We start from the raw sequence: 20,756 nt of genomic DNA, 5'->3' as shown, positions 1-20,756 counted from the left end.
CTCAGAGCCTGGAGCCTGCTTTGGATTCTGTGTCTCCCTCTCTCTCTTCCCCTCTCCCACTCACACTCTCTCTCTTAAAATAATAAATAAACATTAAAAAAAATAATAAAAACGGACACAGGATCTCAATAGATATTTTTCCAAAGAAGACATACAAATGGCCAACAGGTACATGAAAAGGCACCCAACACCATTAATCGTAAGGGAAATGCAAATCAAAACCACAATGAGATATCACCTCACACTTGTTAGAATGGCTATTATAGGGGCACCCGGCTGGCTCAGTCAGTAGAGCACGCGACTCTTGATCTCAGGGCTGTGAGTTCGAGCCCCACATTGGGTGTAGACATTACATAAAGTATAAAATCTTATTAAAAACAATAATGGCTATTATAAAAAAGATAACAAGGGGCGCTCGGATGGCTCAGTCAGTTAAGCGGCCGACTTTGGCTCAGGTCATGGTCTCGCGGTTCATGAGTTCAAGCCCCTCATCAGGCTCTGTGCTGACAGCTCAGATTCTGTGTCTCCCTCTCTCTGCCCCTCCCCTGCTCACACTCTGTCTCTGTCTCTCTGTCTTTCTGTCTCTCTCAAAAATAATCATTAAAAAAAAAAAAAAAGGTAACAAGGGTTGGTGAGGTTGTAGATAAAAGGGAACCCTCACGCACTGTGGGTGGGAATGTTATGTTGGGGCAGCCACTCTGGAAAACAGTATTGAGGATCCTCACAAAATTCAGACGTAAGCTACCAGCTGACCCAGCAATCCCGCTTCTGGGTATTTATCCAAAGGAAATGCGAACAAGATCTCGAAGAGATCTCTGCACTCCCTGTCACTGCGGGATTATTTATAGTAGTCAAGACCTGGAAACAATCTAACTGTCCCTTCGTGGTTGAAGAGAGAAGAAAAATGTGTTTCTACACAAATAATGGAACATTACTGAGCCTTAATCCTGCCTCTTTTTTTTTATTAAAATTTTTTTTTAATGTTTATTTATTTTTGAGACAGAGAGAGACAGAGCATGAACGGGGGAGGGTCAGAGACAGAGGGAGACACAGAATCTGAAACAGGCTCCAGGCTCTGAGCTGTCAGCACAGAGCCCGACGCGGGGCTCGAACTCACGGACCGTGAGATCATGACCTGAGCTGAAGTCGGACGCTTAAACGACCAAGCCACCCAGGCGCCCCTAATCCTGCCTTTTGAAACAACATGGATAGACCCTGAGGGCATTATGCTAAGTGAACTAAATCAGACGGAGAAAAACAAATACTGCATATGATCTCCCTTATATGGGGAATCTGAAAAAAAGACCAAACATCGGGCACCTGGTGGGCTCAGTCAGTGGAGCATGAGACCCTTGATCTCGGGGTTGTAAGTTTGAGCCCCATGTGGGTATACAGATTGCTTAAAAATAAAAAAAATTCTTAAAAAAAAAAAAAAAGCCTTAAGGGGTGGCTGGGTGGCTCAGTCAGTTGAGCGTTCGATTCTTGTTGATTGTGGCTCAGGTCGTGATCCAGGGGTTGTGAGACTGAGCTAGCTTGAGATTCTCTCTCTCTCCCACTCTGCCCCTCTCCCCACTAATGCTCTCTCTCTCTCTCTAAAGAAAATTTAAAACAATAAAAAACAAAAGCCTGAACAACAAAGAAAGAAACAACAACAAAATGAGATCATAGATACAGAAAACAGACTGGTAATTGCCGGAGGCAAAGGGTAGGGGTGAGGAAATGTGTGAAGGGAGTCAAATGGCACAAACTTCCAGTTATAAGATAAATAATTTCCTGGGGGATGTAATGTACAGCATGGTGAATACAGTTAACAATACTGTAGGGATGCCTGGGTGGCTCAGTCAGTTAAGCAACCGACTCTTGATTTCGGTTCAGGTCGTGAACTCACAGTTCGTGGGATCGAGCCCCATGTCGGGCTCTGTACCGACAGCTCGGAGCCTGCTTGTGATTCTCTCTCTCTGTCCCTCCGCACTCACATCTGTCTCTCTCTCTCTGTCTCTCTTAAAAGTAAACAACCTTAAAAAAAACAATACTATATTATCTATTTGTAAGTTGCTATCTTAAAAGTTGTCATCATAACAAAAAGAATTTGTAACTATGTGAGGTGAAGGATATTAAGTAAATTTAGTGTGCTAATGATTTGGCAATATATACAAATATCAATTCATTATGTTGTACACTTGAAACTAATACAATGTTATATGTCCATTATATCTCAATAAAAACAAATAAAAAGAAACAGATAAAATTAGTTTTTTTATTGAGAGACAGAGGGCGCAAGTGAGCAAGGGCGAGGTGAGAGAGAGAGAGAGAGAGAGAGAGAGAGAGAGAGAGAAGCGGGGTTCACCCGATGAGGGGCTTGGGCTCACCCAATGCAGGATTCAAATTCACCAACCGTGAGATCATGACCTGAGCCGAAGTCAGATGCCTAACTGACTGAGCCACCCAGGTGCCTCCAAATTATTATTTTTAAAATTTTATTTTTAAGTAATCTCTATACCCAGTGTGGGGCTCAAACTCACAACCCCAAGATCAAGAGCCACGTGCTCTACTGACTGAACCAGTCGGGTGCCCCAGGTAAAATTAATTTTAATAATACTTTTTAGAGGCGCCTGGTGGACTTGGGCTCAGGTCATGATCTCGCGGTTTGTGGGTTCGAGCCCCGCGTCGGGCTCTGTGCTGATGGCTCAGAGCCTGGAGCCTGCTTCGGATTCTGTGTCTCCCTCTCTCTCTCTGCCCCTCCCCTGCTCGCGCCCTGTCTCCCTCTCTCTCTCAAAATTAAATAAACATTTAAACAATTGTTTTAAATAATAATACCTTTTATTTTACCCGGTATACACAAAATATTATCATTTCAGCATGTACTAAGTATAAAAAAATATTATTAAGCTATTTTACCTTTTTTGGTACTGTCTTCAAAAGCCGCCGTGTATTTTACACCCTTAGCACATCTCAGTACGGACTGGCCGTATTTCAGGTGTTCACCAGCCCCATGTGGCCGGTCGCTACTCTACTGGACAGTGAAGGAACTGTAACCAGTTGGTCTCCTGGGTCCTTCCCTCGTGTCCACGGATCACCTCTGCCTGATTCAGGGATGACCACTTCGAGCTGTTCTGCGCCCACTCTGTATCTCCATCCGTGCTGGCCCTGCTCTTTGAACTCCTTCTTCTCCTCTCTGCCTCTGCCCTCCTCCCGCAAGGTGCCGTCCCCTTAAGTCAGTCACCAGGCACCCGAACCCAGGAACTCTCCACTGGGCCACCCCAGACTAGTCTGGTTCCGACTGTGGCCACCACCTCAGACTCCAAATGCTAGCATTGTCAGAGGCCAGTCTGCCTTCCGGGCCGTATTGTCTCTCCCAGAAAGATATTTTGAAATCCTAAACCCAGGCACCTGTGGCTGTGACTTTATTTGGAACTAGGGTCTTGGCAGGTGTAATTAGTGAAGATGCAGTCATACTGGATTCGGGCGGGCCCTGAATGCAAGACAACCAGTGTCCCTATAAGAAGAGGAGACACAGGGCGCCTGGGGGGTGGGGAGGCTCAGTTGGTTGAGTGTCTGACTTTGGCTCAGGTCGCGATCTCACGGTTTGTGGGTTTGAGCCCCATGTTGGGCTTTGCGCTGATAGCATGGAGCCTGCTTCAGATTCTCTGTCTCCCTCTCCCTCTCAAAAATAAATACACATTGAAAAAAAGAAGATGATGAGACAGAGAGACATAGACACCAGGAAGAAGGTCATGTGACCATAGAGGCGGCCATTGGAGTTATTCGCCTACAAACCAAACAATGCCAGCAACAGCCAGATGCTAGGGAAGAGGCAAGGAACGAGTCTCTCCTCTCCCCTGGGGCCTTCTGAGAGAGCACGGCCCTGCTGACACCTTGGCTTTGAACTCCTAGCTCCCAGAACTGTGGGAGGAGCCATTTCCATTTCAAGCCACCCTGTTTGTTATTTATTACAGTGGCCATAGGAAACTAATACAGCCTGTTGGTACCTCTCCCCTTCAGGCCTCAGTTTGCACATCATCTGTTCTGAGGCCTGTCCTCACCTCCACTGGTCTAGGGTCCTTTATGTGTTCTCAGTCCCCCCTGGACCACAACTGTAATCATTCCTCATTGGCTGTGTCATTGCTCATTAATTCTGGTGCCCTGTGAGAGCAAAAGCCCCCCAGAGACAGGAGCTATGACTGTCCTGACTCTTCTTTCAAGAATATCCATCATCCCTCACCACGTGCCTGCCCCCAGAGCTAGCAAGGACAACGAGAGAAAACCAGACAACCCCACTCCCTCGTGTCTCTAGTGTTGGGCCACGACGGATTCGCAGTAACTGTTTGTTGAACGACTAAACGATCGCAGAACTTAGCCATCCTCAAAGCCTCCTCCCAGCTGTTTCTGAGTCTGCACAGCTGGCTTCTCCAAGGTTCCAGATCAATTCCCTACTGACTTTACCTGTCTTAAGTCACTTAACACTCAGCGCTACCCTATGAAGCAGGTACACTTATTATCCCCCTTTTGCAGATGAGGAAATAGAGGCTCTTGGGAATAGAGGTCATACAGATTATCCCCAGGGATAATCTTCATAGTCCCCGGGCATTGACAATTTAGAAAGCAGCCCAATAAATACACTGGCAAAAGATTTCAACAGGCTCTTCACAGAAGCAGATAAATGGATGCCAATAAGCACACAGAAGCATCTCAATGTCATTGGCCATCAGGTAGACGCAAAACAACATGACAGCCAGATACCAGCACAAACCCATCAGAAGGGTACAAATGAAAGAGACTGCCAGACCCGGTGCTGGAGAAGACGCGGGGGAACAGGAACATGTAACTTACATGCCGCGTGTTGTATGTCACTGACATCTCAGTAAAGTCGAAGGAACAAATCAGTATGGTCACGTTAGGGCACAAGATGGCCCTTGAGTGGAATTCAGTAAGGTAGGATTGCCTTCCGGTGACTGTATTTTGGTGTCAGTGCATGAATCTTATCGTGGGTCTCTCAGCAATTCCAAGGATGCCTCCGTGCCTCTCCACCCCGTTCCCATGCCCCTTCGTGAAGTACATCATGCCCCGGAAATCCCTCCCAGGCTGAGCAGTTGCTAGAATAAATTACACACTCTTGAAGAAAACTAAATCTGCGGATAGATGCTTTCTCACCATAGATCACTCTCCTTTGTCAAACATCCCTGCTTCGTTGGGCTGTGCCGTGCTTCCTGTGCTGTCTCTCACGCCACTGCTACTGTCCGGAGTTGTGTGAGAAAATGCTCTAGAAAGCTCTGCTCGTTGCTGCCTTTTCGGCTGAAAGGAGGTAACGTTCTTCTTTCATTCAACAAATGTATCCCAAACATCTACTACGGGCCAGGCTCTGTCCCGGGGTCTCAGAGGTGGGGTGCGGGAGATTGGTGATGAACTCATTGCACAAAGAACTTCGCAGTTATGATTGCAGTAAGGGTCATGTAGGAAAATACAAGCTTACAATCCGGGAAAGGAAGTGATCTAGTTATCTGGTTTAGGGGCTATGATCCAGGAGGACCTCTCTGAGGAAGACACATTTAAGGCAGGCTTTATATTAGTATAGGTCAAGTTTCGTTGCAGTAACAAAGAAGTCCAAAGCACAGTAGTTTAAGGAAACCAAAGTTTATCTCTCCTTCGTGTTACTCGTTCTATATCAGCTGGCAGGGGCTCGGCTCCGCATGGTCATGCAGGGACTCGAGCTGAGGAAGCACCCACCATCCTGTGGCCACACCATGTTGAACTCACTGCCTCAGCTGCTACAGGGACAAGAGGGAGACTGGAGAAGTGGGGGGCGGGGGGCTTCCTAATGCCGCTGGTCAGCAGTGACCGACGTATAGAAGTGATGTATTTCATTTATTTATTTTTTATTTTTAAGACAATTTTTAAATATATATATTTAGTTTATTTTTATTTTGAGAGGGAGAGAGAGCAAGCGAGACAGGGGTAGAGAGAGAGAGGGAAACAGAATCTCAGGCAGGCTCCACACTGTCAGCTCAGAGCCCTATGTGGAACTCAAACTCACGAACCATGAGATCGTGACCTGAGCCGAAGTCAAGACTCTGACACTTAACTGACTGAGCCGCCCATGAACCCCTTAAATTTTATTTTATTTTGTTTTATTTTACTTTATTTTATTATTAAATTTTTTTTTTAATGTTAACTTATTTTTTTGAGACAGAGAGAGACAGAGTGTGAGCGGGGGGAGGGGCAGAGAGAGAGGGAGACACAGAATCCTAAGCAGGTTCCAGGCTCTGAGCTGTCGGCATAGAGCCTGATGTGGGGCTCAAACTCATGAACCAGGAGATCACGACCTGAGCCAAAGTCGGCCGCTCAACCAACTGAGCCACCCAGGTGCCCCTTTATTATTATAAAAAAAATAAAATAAATTTTTAACATTTATTTGTTTTCAAGAGACAGAGACAGAGCATGAGCAGGGGAGGGACAGAGACAGAGGGAGACAAAGAATCCGAAACAGGCTCCAGGCTCTGAGCTGTCAGCACAGAGCCTGACATGGGGCTCGAACCCACTAACCGTGAGACCATGACCTGAGTTAAAGTCAGATGCTTAACCTACTGAGCCACTCAGGTGCCCCTAAAATTTTTTTTAATGTTTTATTTCATTTGGGGGGGGGGCAGGCAGAGCATGAGCAGGGGAGGGGCAGAGAGAGGGAGACACAATCTGAAGCAGGATCCAGACTCTGAACTGTCAGCACAGAGCCTGATGCGGGACTCGAACTCACAGATTATGAGATCAGGACCGGAGCCAAAGTCTGATGCTTAGCCGACTGAGCCATCCAGGCTCCCCGGAAGTGATGTATTTCATTTCCACTTGCATTTCAGTGGCCAAAATTAGTCAATGCAGTCACTGAATTGAATGGACGTTCTCAGTCAATTGTTATTGGTTTACCCTACAAAAGTCCATCATGGGATGCAAAGGATGTGGAGGAATTAGCCAGAAAAAAGAAAGGAAGGAAATGCATTCCCCAGCACAAACAGCAAATTCAAAGACACCGGAAATAAAGAGACAGTAGGTCTACAGCCTCAAAATTCTGATAGAGAAGGATTTTTTACCCAGACCACTATTTCCAGCCAAAACAGTGATCAAGTGTGAGGAGCCAGTAAAGACATTTCAAAACCCGGAAGGGTTCAAAAATGTCATCTCCCACGTTCTTATAGTCTTAGAAAATTATTGGGGCGCCTGGGTGGCGCAGTCGGTTAAGCGTCCGACTTCAGCCAGGTCACGATCTCGCGGTCCGTGAGTTCGAGCCTCGCGTCAGGCTCTGGGCTGATGGCTCGGAGCCTGGAGCCTGTTTCGGATTCTGTGTCTCCCTCTCTCTCTGCCCCTCCCCCATTCATGCTCTGTCTCTCTCTGTCCCAAAAATAAATAAAAAACGTTGAAAAAAAAATTATTGCAGGATGCACTCCACGAAAACCAAGGGGGCAAACCAAGAAAAAAAGGAAGACACAAGAGTGAGGAAACAGATGTCCCAATAAAGGACATGAAGATAATTCCTGGGACAGGGGCAGGAGAAATTCTCCAGCACAAAGAACCCAGGAAGAAAACAGAATTCTACCTATAGATACATTATCTGGAAGATGCGATCATTTGGAAAGCTGAATTGAGGTGTATTGCCAGAACATCCAAGAAGGAAAAAAAAGCAAGAAAGAAATAGGTAATTATCTCCAGATGGATTAATTATACATCACAATAATTACACTTTCCAGTTGTATCCTTCAAAGGGAAATGAAATTACATTTCCATAAAAAGCAATAAAAAGAATGTGAGCCACCGAGACACCAGGTGAATGCGCGTCTCGGATCCAGTGGATGACTCAGGGCACCACGTGATGGCTGGGAGGCATCTCAGACTCCACTGGAATAAACTGAACTCCACAAATGTAACTCCTGAGCTTTCTGACGCTCGGGGGCCTTGGCATCTCGGATGCCTGAAACCAACCTACCAAGGTTTGAGGACTCTCAGTGGCTTAAATGGAGGTGCCCATACAAATCTGGGTTGACTCCGCCCCTCCAACCTGGCCAATCAGAGCAGTCCATCCCCTAGGCCTGGTGATTGGTTTGGTTGTGTCATGTGATCCTAGCTGGACCAATGAAGGAGAGATGTCTCTTTCCAAGGGGCTGCCGTGTGGAAATCATGGATCCAGGGTGCCCTACAGCGTCTCTGCCACCCAAAGGGGAGCCTGATGAGATGAAAGCCTAGTTGAGCCAAGAGACAGCAAGTTAGATTCCGACGGACCCTGGAGCTTCTTGATCCAGCTCCGCCTGAAGTCACTGCAACTCCTAGACCCCTAGATTTTCAGTTACAGCAGCCTATTCATTTCCTTCCTTTTCCTCACACGAATATGAGCTGTTTTTTAGTGGAACTCAGTTTTGTTTTGTTTCCCTGGAACTTCCAACTAAGCACATCCTGATAAATATAGCCCCTACTCAATGCTAGACATTGCACTAAAGAGTTGACATGAACTTGGGGCGCCTAGGTGGCTCGATCTGTTGGGCGTCTGTCTGACTCTGGGTTTCGGCTCAGGTCGTGATCTCGCGGTTTCGTGGGTTCGGACTGTGTCAGGCTCCGAATTGGCAGCGAGAAGCCTGCTTAGGATTCTCTATCTCTCTCTCTCTCTCTCTCTCTCTCTCTCTCTCCCTCCCTCCCTCCCCTACTCACAATGACTCTGTTTCTCTCAAAATAAATAAATAAACATAAAAAATTTATAAAAAAAAAAAAAGAGTTGACATGAACTGTTTTGTTGAACCCTATGAGAGAGGGAATAATCTGATTCCCATTTAACTGATGAGCAAATTGAGGCTCACAGAGGTGAATCCATCCACCCAAGATCATCAGAGCCAGGATTCCAGCCCCTGCCTGTCTGACCCCAAAGCCTGCCTCCGTTTGACCATGAGGAGAAGTTGCCAGATTTGGAGATTCAGAGGCAAGAACTATGCTGTGGGGTGAAGGGGAAAGAGCCAGATGCCAAAGGCCAGGACCCTTTGAACTTTCTTCAAAGAGCACCAAGGAGGAACGGAGGGTTGTGAGCAGGAGGACTGGAGGAAAGGTGGACTGCAGGGTGAACAATGGATCATTAAAAATAGTAACAAAAAAGGGGTGCCTGGGTGGCTCCGTCCGTTGAGCATCCAGCTCTCGGCTTCTGCTCAGGTCATGATCTCTCAGTTTGTGAGTTCGAGCCCCATGTCGGGCTCTGTGCTGACAGCTCGGGGCCTGAAGTCTGCTTCGGATTCTGTGTCTCCCTCTGTCTGCCTCTCCACTGCTTGCACTCTGTCCCTTGCAGGAGAAATAAAAATATATATCCACACAAAAAGCCTATACACGAAGATTCGTAGCATTTTTTTTCTAGCTATCCAAAAAGGCAGAAACAACCCAAGTTCCATGAGTTGAACAGAAAAAATATTGCGTATCTATACAATGACATCCTATTCAGCCATAAAAAGGGATGATGTACTGATTCATGCCACGACATGGATGAAACTCAAAAACGTGGGGCGCCTGGGTGGTGCAGTTGGGTAGGTGAACAGCTCTTGATCTCGGCTCAGATCATGATCTCACAGTTTGTGAGTTTGAGCCCTGCATCGGGCTGTGCACTGACGGCAAGGAGCATGTTGGGGCTCTGTCTCTCCTCTATGCCCCTCCCCTGTTTGTGCTCTCTCTCTCTCTCTCTCAAAATAAATACATTTAAAAAATAAAAATAAAGAAACAAAAAAAACGTTATGCTGAGTGAAAGAAGCAGCCAGACACAAAATATCAAATAGTGTATGACTCCATGCATATGAAATGCCAAGAAGAGACAAATCCTTGGAGATAGAGAGTAGATTAGTGGTTTCCAGGGGGTGGAAGGAGGGGAGAAATGAGAATATTGGCAATGTGTATGGAGTTTCCTTTTTTTAAAAATTTTTTTAAATTTATTTTTGAGACAGTGAGAGAGCGCAAGCGAGGGAGGGGCAGAGAGAGAGGGAGACACAGAATCCGAAACAGGCTCCAGGCTCCGAGCTGTCGGCACAGAGCCTGACGCGGGGCTCGAACCCACGAACTGTGAGATCATGACCTGAGCTGAAGTCAGAAGCTCAACCGACTAGCCACCCAGGCGCCCCTGGAGTTTCCTTTTTGAGTGATAGATTATTCTAAAATTGGTTCTAGGGCTGCCTGGGTGGCTCAGTAGGTTAAGCGTCCAGCTCTCGATTTCGGTTCGGGTCATGATGTCACGGGTTCATGGGACTGAACCCCGTGTGGGGCTTGGTGCTGATGGTGCGGAGCCTGTTTGGGATTCTCTCTCCCTCTCTCTCTGCCCCTCACCCATGTGCTCTCTCCCTTTCTCTCTCTCTCAAAATAAAGAAATAAACTTTAGGGGCGCCTGGGTGGCTCAGTTGGTTGAGCGTCCGACTTCGGCTCGGGTCATGATCTCACGGTCTGTGAGTTCGAGCCCCGCGTCAGGCTCTGTGCCGACAGCTCGGAGCCTGGAGCCTGTTTCGGATTCTGTGTCTCCCTCTCTCTCTGACCCTTCCCCGTTCATGCTCTGTCTCTCTCTGTCTCGAAATAAATAAATAAATAAATAAATAAACGTTAAAAAAAAAAAGAAATAAACTTTAAAAAATAAATTAAAAATAAAATAAAATAAAATTGGTTGTGGTTGTACTTATCCACTCTATGATACACTACGAAGCAGAGAAATATACGCTTTAAATGGGTGAATTGTACGGCATGCAAATTAGCATCTCAATAAAGCTGTTAAAACATAATATTTGACATTTACAGAGTGGTTTGCTCTGTCAGGTGAGGTGTTAACACTGCACCAATGACTGCATTCGTATTCACAAGATCACGGTGAGAAAGGCTCCATTTTACAGATACAGAAACAGATCAGAGAGAGGTTTGGCAAGTTATATAGTGAGGTGGTGGTCAGATAGCAGAGGCTTGGCATTTCAGGCCAGCAGACCTGACCCTTCTCTCACCCCCAATCCACCCCCACCTTCCCTGTACTTTCCTCCCCCCCTAAGCCAAGCTCCTAACCAACTGACTGATTCTAGTTTCTTTTACCCACCGCACTCTTTGCAGCCCCCGGGCCTTTGCATGTGCTGATTGACTCCCTCTGCCCAGCTGTTCTTTCCCCCTTCCCTCCTGCCTAGCCTGTAAAATGAATGTCTAAGTGTGAGGGGGCAAGAAAGAGGAGGTGCTGACTCCCAGTTTCCAAGCCTAGGGCTTGGGAAGTGAGAGTTGCAAGGAGTTAAGGGCACCTAGGGGGACTGCCTGGAGGGGAAAGATCAGGGCCTGCCTCCTCTGTCTCCTGGGGACTTGGATCCCAACCCTCATTAACCACTTTAGAAGTCCTTGGCTTGAATTTAACCCAAGCTGTAGCTGGGGCCACATGCCAAAAGAGGATGAGGTCAGCTTTTCCCCTGGGCAGTTCGCCAGGCCTGGGGTGAGCAGGTGAGGAGAGAGACGTGTGGCTCTGCCCAAGTCCTGCCCACCCTCTTGGCACAAGGTGAGGCCCCACCACCAAGCTCCCTTCTCCTCCCTTTCCCCACCAATTGAAAGTCTCTTCTGGGAACCTTTTAGAACCCTTAATAAGAACTACACGAATGCAAGGGCGCCTGGGCGGCTCAGTTGGTTGAGCATCCAACTTCAGCTCAGGTCGCGATCTCACCTTTCCCAAGTTCAAGCTCCATATTGGGCCGACAGCATGGAACCTGCTTGGGATTCTCTGTCTCCCTCTCTCTGCTCCCCTCCTGCTCACGCTCTCTCTCTCTCTCAAAAATAAATAAACGTTAAAAAAAAAAAAAAAAAGCCTTAAGGGGCACCTGGGTAGGGCTCAAACCCACAAACCGTGAGATCATGACCTGAGCTGAAATCAAGAGTCAGACAGAGCCACCCAGGCACCCCAATACATTTCTTTTGTAAGAAATCAAGACCTGGGTGCTGAGTGTACTCATGCTTTTTCTAGAATGCCAATGCTTCTGAACCTTCAGCAGACAGATCTAGGAAATATGTGAACTGACCCATGGATACACACAGTGATATTTATTTTTATATCTATCTATTAAAATAAACATGTCATACTGTTAACCTAACCTCAGCCCAGCACCACATTGCTTGTGTTTTTTTGTTTGGTTTTTTTTTTTTTTTAGATTTTTATTTTCAAGTAATCGCTACACCCAAGGTGGGGCTCAAACCCACAACCCTGCAATCAAGAGTCTTATGCTCCCATGAACTGAGCCACATTGCTCATTTGTAACTTCCTTCTGCAGCAGCATGAAACCTGGCTGTCCATATCTGCAATATGAACTTTTATGTTCAACCCTGGCACATAAACAGTTCTGGAATTGTTAACCTGGACCCTTGTGACCAACAAATTTGCCAACGAAGGCGCAAACTGTTTAGACAGTTGTTTGGGAAGCCTCTCCGCTAAGCAAAACCAGAGTGTGGTTGTGGGACAGAGGTGGTCCTCGAGCCTCCATTTTGAGATCCCCCCAAACCATGACTGCTCTGGTCTCCAGCCACGGGAAAGCTGTCAGTTTGCACCCCCTGCAGCCACATTCACGCCTCAGGATTGGTCTGAAGGGGGTGGAGAAGGCAGAAAGAGAACCCTGCTGTGGTCCTCCTATTCTCTAGGGGGGTGGGGGTCAGAAGGGACTGTGTTAGGGGCGCCTGGGTGGCTTCGTCGGTTGAGTGTCCGGCTTCGGCTCAGGTCATGATCTCACGGTTCGTGAGTTCGAGCCCCACATCGGACTCTGCGCTGACAGCTCGGATGCTGGCTTCGGATTCTCTATCTCCCTCTCTCTCTGCCCCTCTCCGGCTTGTGCGCGCACCCTCTCTCAAAAATAAACATTTAAAAACAGAAGAAGAAGGAGGGACCATATTAGGCATTTTGTCACGTCACAGGCACTGACTCTGCTTTGAGAGTGGGTGCAGACCAGGGTGGGGTGGCCCCCGTGTGCGTGTGCGAGGGCTCTGGTGGCAGAACCTGCTTGGTGGGTGAGCCCGCCCAGGCATGCATCAGGTGGGCGGGCTGTGGCAGGAGCTGGGAGGCCAGGGATGCCCTTCCCCTGGGAAGAAACCAGCCTTGGCAGCAGTGGGGGAGGGAAGGGTGGGCGCCCTTCCCCAGTGGGAATGGGCTGGGGGTGGTGGTGCCTGAGGCCCATGGGATCTGAACGGAGTCCCCTAATTCCTCCTTGGGGATACAGTGGTGACCAATAATCCCCAACATTTATTGCGCTTTCCCTGTATATCCTTGTTCTGTTCTAAATCATACCTTTCATCCTCAACAATATCCCTTAGAGTGGATACTGTTATTGACTCCATTTTACAGATGAGGCCACCGAGGCTCAGAGAGGATATCCTTTGCCCATAGTCCTAGACTACAAAGTCACTGAGCTTGGCAACAGACTCTGAACACTTGATCTTTATATGACCTCTGGGCAGAGGAGCAGACAAGAGTCTGCCTTCCTGGATCTGGGAATGATAGGCCACATGAATAAATAATCAAGGTAATTTCAGATGGTGCCAAATGCTGTGCGAGCTTGGGAGGAGAGGGACAGATTAATGGAGGCCTCTCTGAGGAGGTGACCAACTGGGAAGGGTTGGAAGAAGGGAGGTCTCCAGGGAGACCTATCCCCAAGTACAAAGGTCCTAAATTGTGTGAAGAATTGGGAGGAGGCCAGTGGGGCTGGAGGGCAGTAAGGCAGGGAGTAAGTAAGGAGGAGACACCAAGCAGGGCCCCGTGGACCGTGGTGAGGACTGGCGTTTCCTCTGAGTGACCTAGGGAGCCATGGGAGAATTCAGAGCAGGAGAGGGACCTGATCTGAGTGTTAAGAACTGTACCACAGGTGTGGAATGGCGGGTCGAGGTGGATGCACAGAGGCGTCCAGTCTCCTGACATCTTCTGGAGAAGTCAGGGTCCCAGTCTATAGAAAAGAGGCACAGGAGGTAGGGAGGGTTGGAGGCCCTGAAGGGAGGCCGGAAGAGCCTCCCTTCACAGCTTCGAGCCCCAAGGAGGTGAGATTGACGCCTGGGGGTGTGAAGAGGCCACCTTCCCACAGGGGGTGTGGCTTCCCCTTTACAGAAAAGGGTCATTCATGTATCCAGGCCTGTGCGGCCCCACAGCTTTTGGGGAATCTTCAGGGCTTGGAGGGCAAGGCTGTGGGGCACCAGCACTAAAGCATTACCCATCCCTTTACTCTGGCCCCACTGACTGCACTACCTCGCATGTGTCTCTGGCATCTTTGGTTGGAGCTAGAAGGAACTGTTCTGCCTCCCCAAGGAACACGGCCGGCAGAAGCCACCAGGATTCCCAAGGGGCTACCTGGAGACGCAACCAGGCCTGGGTGCCCCCCGAGATCCTTTACCCCCAGCCTCTGATTCAGCGCCCCTGGGACGCCCTCACCCCACCCGCTGCTGGCAGAGCCCGAGCAGAGGCCAAGTCAAAGGGCACCATCCTGGAGAAGGTCCGCGGCCACCGGGCCCAGCCCCTTTCCTGCCTGTAGCCTCTGGTCTGAGGGTGCGGGAGCTGGGCCTGGCCAGGAAGCTCCTGGGAACTGGGAGAGGGGGCGTGGGGCCAGCTGAGACTGGCCCGCTGGAGGCCTGGGAGAGGCGTGGGAGAGTGACACAAAGACACAGCCAACGACTGAAAGAGACCCACCCTGGGAGACCCAATGAAAGAGATACACACACAGAAAGCGAGGGAAACATTCATTCATTCACTCACTCATCGGTTAATTTATAGGGCCTGGGCTGTGTCCCAGCAGTGCTCACGACAGATGCAAATCCCTGCCTCCATGGGGACTGACAGTCTGATGGGGACACAGCCCAGAAACACATTAAATGAGTAAATCACAGTGTTGGAAGCAATGGGGGGGGGGGGGGCAGGAGGGCTTAGGAGCCAGACCTTTCTCATTTGGAGAGAGGGAGGTTCCCACCAGAATCCTGCCTTCACCTTCTCCTCCCGAACTCGCTGTAAGCCAGGTGTGGGATAGGAGAAATGGAGAGGGGGCTGCGCCCCGAGTCCCTATCTGCTGGGGAAAGGGGACTGAGGCCACCGCTGCTCTTGCTGAAGACCCCCCCTAACCTGCGCTGCCAGGGTCCCTCAACGATGGGGCGTTCTTGGGGTGCAGCCCGGAGGCTCAGCTGGAAGGTAGGCGGGAAACAGGGAGGGGCCAGTGTCCAGTCCCCAGAGGACAGACAGGACCCCTCTGGTGTGGGGCGGGAAGAGGCGCAGGCTGCGACCGCCCCTGCAGAGAACCTCCCCTTCCCGCGATTCCGGGTCCTCCCACCGCGACGGAGCGTCCCTGGGAAAGAAGTTCAGGTCCGGAGGGGGCAGCCAAGGGCTCGCCGGTGCCAGTCGCCGCCGGGGCGCCGGTGCCGCGGCGGGTGGCACAGGCTGGCAGCCACGGGCTGGGTGCCCGGGCGCCAAGGGGAGGGGGCAACCGCTTGCGACGGCCAGCGGTCCGCGTTGCGGGCCCGCCCCCTCAGCTCCAGCCCCGCTCCCCGCCCCCCCCCCCCCTTAGCAGCGTCCCGTCACTCTGCTCCTGGCAGCGCGACTGCGGGGGGCGCACGACCAGGGCGCAGGGGTGAGTATACAGCACTGGGTCTCCAGGCGCGCGGGGACTCAGCCTGGCCCGCAGGGGGTTACCCTGACCACTACCCCGGTCTCCTTGTCTCCGCTTTCCCCGGAGGCCTGGGGCGGGGGCCAGGGGGAAGCCGGCGACTCCCGGGCTGGATGCGGGGCCGGGGATGGGGGTGGGGACGCCTGGAATCCCCTGGCCTCGCCCTCTCCGGGCCATGCCACTGCAAGTTTCGCTACTTCAGTCCTGCTGCCAGGCAAGCCGAGGCGAGGCGGGAGATGTCCCCATCAGAGCGAGTGTAACCCGTGTCTGCCTGTATTCGATGCTTCTTCCCCCCCCCCCCCCCACCTTCAGCGTGGCTGAGTCCGTGACTCTCTGTGGATTTGTATTTGCGCTTGTTCCTTGAGTGCAGCTGAGGCCGTCTGGGATGCATTTGTTCCTGCCAGGTCCAAATAAGTCGGCTCCCCTTCCCAGGCCTCGGTTTTCTCATCTATTAAGTGGGATTCGCACGACTGTGTGACCGTTTCTGAGTAGCTGTATTTGCGCAGCTGCGTGAGAACCTTTGTGTCTCCTTCTATGCGGGGTACTTCTTTTGAGCCAGTTTCCTGTCTGTAAATTGGGACTAAGGGGAGAGCTGTCCAGGGGATTAAAGGGTGAAATGGGAAGTATTTTTTTTTTAAGTTTATTTATTTATTTTGAAGTGGGGTGGGGCAGAGAGAGAGGGAGACACTGAATCCGGAGCAGGCTCCAGGCTCCTTACTGTCAGCACAGAGCCCCACATGGGGCTGGAACTCCCCAACCGTGAGATCATGACCTGAGCCTAGGTCGAGAGTGCCACCCTTAACCAACGGAGCCACCCAGGCGCCCCTGCGAAGTATTATTATACCCTAATGACACGTGCACCCCTCTGCAAAAGCCTGTCTGTGAGATCTGGATCCTGTCTGCTGCCCTCAGGCTCTGTCTCTGCAAAATAGGAAGCCGGGGGTTCAGCAGGGAGAGGCACTGGGTGCAGCTGAGGCGGGCAGATTGTAGAGCTGCGGGCTCCGGGCTGGGCCTGGGTGGAGGTTGTGAAATTGTGGCCTATACGAGTGGGCTTGAGAACCTGTGTGAGTGTGGCTGAATTTGGGTCTCTGTACGTGCCTACGTAGCTCTGTTCATGTGTGAATATATTTTCTCGTTTCCCTGATGGGGTGTGACTGTGCACGTTGCCCCTACTTTGTGACTGTGTATACATGTCTTTGTCAGCGTGTCACTGTATTTGTGTGCGTTCCTGTCTGCTTATGATTGAATCTGCCCCTGGATAGCCCAGATTATGGGCTTTTTCGTGTCCCTTTCCTGTGGGACTCTGTGTCACCGTGTCCCCTCGTGATATTCCTTGCGTGTCTTTGCGTCGGCCTGTCTCCACGGCCACCTCCTTTTCATCCCGAACTCCCTTTGGGCCCCAGCGGAGGTGTGCAGTGGTGCGTAGGGGGTCAAGGCCCCTTTCCCAGAGCTGCGAAACCCCGCCCCACCCTGCCAGCCCCCTCACCTGACACACCACCTTACCTCTCCGCAGCCTTGGGGCGGGCGGCCCATGGAGCCCGGGCTGCTGCGGCCGGCGCCGGTGAGCGAGGTCATCGTCTTGCATTACAACTACACAGGCAAGCTTCGCGGAGCACGCTACCAGCCCGGCGCCGGGCTGCGTGCGGACGCTGTCGTGTTCCTGGCCGTGTGCGCGCTCATCGTGCTGGAGAACTTGGCGGTGCTGATCGTGCTTGGGCGCCACTCGCGCTTCCACGCGCCCATGTTCCTGCTCCTGGGCAGCCTTACGCTGTCCGACCTGCTGGCGGGCGCGGTCTATGCCGCCAACATCCTGCTGTCGGGGCCTCTCACGCTGCGCCTGTCGCCCACGCTCTGGTTCGCGCGCGAAGGGGGCGTCTTCGTGGCGCTCGCCGCGTCCGTGCTGAGCCTCCTGGCCATCGCGCTCGAGCGCCGCCTCACCATGGCCCGCCGAGGACCCGCACCCGCCTCCCGTTGGGGACGCACGCTGGCGCTGGTGGCCGCCGCCTGGGGCGTGTCGGTGCTTCTCGGACTACTGCCCTCGCTCGGCTGGAACTGCCTGGGCCGCCTGGACGCCTGCTCCACCGTCCTGCCGCTGTACGCCAAGGCCTACGTGCTCTTCTGTGTGCTCGCCTTCCTCGGCATCCTGGCCGCCATCTGTGCGCTCTACGCGCGCATCTACTGCCAGGTGCGTGCCAACGCGCGCCGCCTGCGGGAGCGCCCCCGGGCCGCCGGGGGCGCCTCGGCTCGGGCACGCCACACGCCGCGCTCGCTGGCCCTGCTGCGCACGCTCAGCGTGGTGCTCCTGGCCTTCGTGGTGTGTTGGGGCCCTCTCTTCCTGCTGCTCTTACTCGACGTGGCGTGCCCAGCGCGCGCCTGCCCCGTGCTCCTGCAGGCCGACCCCTTCCTGGGTCTGGCCATGGCCAACTCGCTTCTGAACCCGATCATTTACACGCTCACCAACCGCGACCTGCGCAACGCTCTCCTGTGTCTCGGCCGCCGCGGCCGCTGCCCCTGCGGCGGAGGGCACGGCGCTTCCCAGGGGTCCGAGAGCGCGGCTGGGGCTTCGGGACGCTTGAGCCGCTCGCTGCCCCCTGGCTTGGACGGCAGCTCCAGCCGCTCCGAGCGCTCCTCACCCCAGCGGGACGGGCCGGACACTAGCGGCTCCACTGGCGGCCCGGGTGCGCCCACAGCCGCCCGGACCCTGGTACCGGCACCTGCCGCAGACTGACGCCCCTTGGCCTGCCATTGCCCTCCCGAAGACCTGTTTTTGCAGACTTTTCTTCTTAAAGGAATTTGTAGGAAAAGCAGCCGAAGGTGGTGGAGACAGAAGAGATGAAGGGAAATGTATTTTATTGATGCTAAACCCCACAGCAGTGAACAAACAAAACAGACAAGAATCGCGGCCCTTGTGGGATTGACATTCTGATGGGGGGCACGGGCAATATCGGAGTGGGGAAATCATGGAGATGATTCCAGCTGCAATACCGTGATGCGATGGTGGTCAGGGGATGCTTCTCTGCTGGAGTGGTGACATATGATGTAAGCTGAGAGGTCATTGCCCTGGGGGCACTTGAAAGAAGAGCATTTCAGGGTGAGGAACAGCAGTGCAAAGGCCCTGAGGCTGGAACATGCCTGTGTGTTCTATGAAAAGCAAAGATCCCCTCACGGCTGGAGCAGCGCTGGAGGGGGTGGATGGTGGGAGAAACAAAGGCAGGGAGATGATGGGACCCACAATGCAGAGCCCTGTGGGTCCCCTGGAGGACTTTGGTTTTGCTCTGAGCGAGGTGAGAGGCAGAGGGCGGACTTGATGTGCTTCAGCTGTTCACAGATCTCTGTAAGGGTGAAGGTAGAAGCTAGAACAAGGTGAAGGTGCCCGCACTGGTCCAGGGGAGCAGCGATGGGGACTCGGACCATGTGGATTCTGAATAGGTCTTGGAGACAGCAGACAGGATTCCCGAGAAATGGAGTGTGAGAGAAAGAAAAAAATCAAGGACAGTTTCCCTCCCCGGTTTAGAGGAGAGGATACCAAAGACAGGGCAGACCTAAAATTTGACTGTGGGAGACTCAGCCAATTCCTCTCGGAAACAGGATTTCTCTGAGCGTGGTGTCAGATCCTTCGTAAAAAAAATGAAAATATAATGAAATAAGGAGAACAGTTACAGCTTATTGCGTCTGGCTAGTCATCCCCACAGTGGTAGGCCCAGGACGCCCCTCTCACCCTTACTGCAACCTTGCAAAGTGGGTTTCCTCACCCTGATTTGACAGATGAGGCAATTCCAAGCAGTGAGTACCTTGCCTGGTGTCTGGGCTAGGATAATACTGACCCAGACTGTCAGGCCCCGGGGCCCTAAGAAGCGCAGGCCTGGTGTCTGGTTCTGGTGGAGGGGTGTTGCAAAGCCAGACGCTCCCTGCCTCGGTGGTCTGCATTCTTGTCTGGGGGAGGCCCCTCTTTGTGCCCTTGAGAAGCTCCAGGCATGCTGGCTGTGGCCACAGGATGTCCCTAGATGCATTCCCGACCCTAGTGCCACATTGCTGACCCAGGGGAGGGGCAGGGGGCTTCGGGCTCCAGGAGACCCTACAACTACAGGCAGCCACAAAGACAGCAGTGTCTTTTGAGGGACACTGACCCAGCCTGGAGGCCTGAGTGTCCCGCTGACTTCGCTCAGGGCGTCCCTGAAGGCCACACGCACCGGAAATCAACCTATTTCCTGGAACACAAACACACTCAAGGCTGGACACTCCCAGGACTGGACCTAATCCTCCCCCCCCACTCCCGCCGCCCCGGCCTGGCACCCCTAACCCCAGACTCCTTTATCTTCCAGGGGAACCTGAAGCTCGCTCCTTCGTTGGGTTGTTTGATAGTGTGATGGTAGGGGATTTATCCACGTGTTCCAATTTTACAAAATTTGAAAAGCAACAGTTCCCCTTTTCGGACGTGATCACCACGGGGATTCCTTGGAAAGTTCCAGAGCTGTTCTGCGGATAAATGAGCTGACACGTAAACACTTTTCTCTCTTTGTACAACTCTAGCATTGCTTTGCACCTTGCTTTGTTCACTTAATAGTAGATCTTGGGGGGAATTGTCGCCTACCCACAGATTTTGTGCCGTCTTGCTGTTTTCGTCGGCTCAGGCTGCCATGACAAACACGTTTATCTGGGCAGTTTAAACAACAGAAATTTATTTCTCACAGTTCTGGAGGCTGGAAGTCCAAGATGAGGGTACTGGCATGACCTGGTAACAGTTAACTCCCTTCCTGCTGCTGTATCCTCATGGTATAGAGATATTCCTCTTTCGGATTCTGTGTCTCCCTCTCTCTCTGCCCCTCCCCTGTTCATGCTCTGTCTCTCTCTGTCTCAAAAGTAAATAAACGTTAAAAAAAATTTTTTTTTAAAATTAAAACAAATGTAAATGTTTATTTATTTATTTTTAATTTTAGTTTTTAAAATTTACAGCCAAATTAGTTAGCATATAGTGCAACAATGTATTTATTTTTGAGAGAGAGAGAGAGAGAGAGAACACGAGCAGGGGAGGGGCAGAGAGAGGGAGACACAGAATCTGAAGATTGCCCCCCCCCAATTTTTTTAAACGAGTATCTCATAGGAATAATTCTTACCATATGTGATATA

General features: G+C 51.4%; 1 protein-coding gene across 1 annotated transcript; it reads left to right on the top strand.

The window, feature by feature from the left end:
- The first annotated feature begins 16,838 nt into the window (after window positions 1–16,838).
- On the top strand, window positions 16,839–20,513 carry S1PR5 (sphingosine-1-phosphate receptor 5). Its single transcript, XM_049642437.1, has one exon. It carries the CDS (start codon window positions 17,161–17,163, stop codon window positions 18,355–18,357), a length of 1,197 nt encoding a protein of 398 aa, XP_049498394.1. The 5' UTR covers window positions 16,839–17,160; the 3' UTR covers window positions 18,358–20,513.
- The last annotated feature ends 243 nt before the right edge of the window (window positions 20,514–20,756 follow it).

The sequence above is a fragment of the Panthera uncia genome, chromosome A2 (genome assembly GCF_023721935.1).
Source record: "Panthera uncia isolate 11264 chromosome A2, Puncia_PCG_1.0, whole genome shotgun sequence".
NCBI lineage: Eukaryota > Metazoa > Chordata > Mammalia > Carnivora > Felidae > Panthera > Panthera uncia.
Note: the sequence above shows the minus strand (reverse complement) of the source record. Positions and strands in the feature narration are given on the sequence as shown.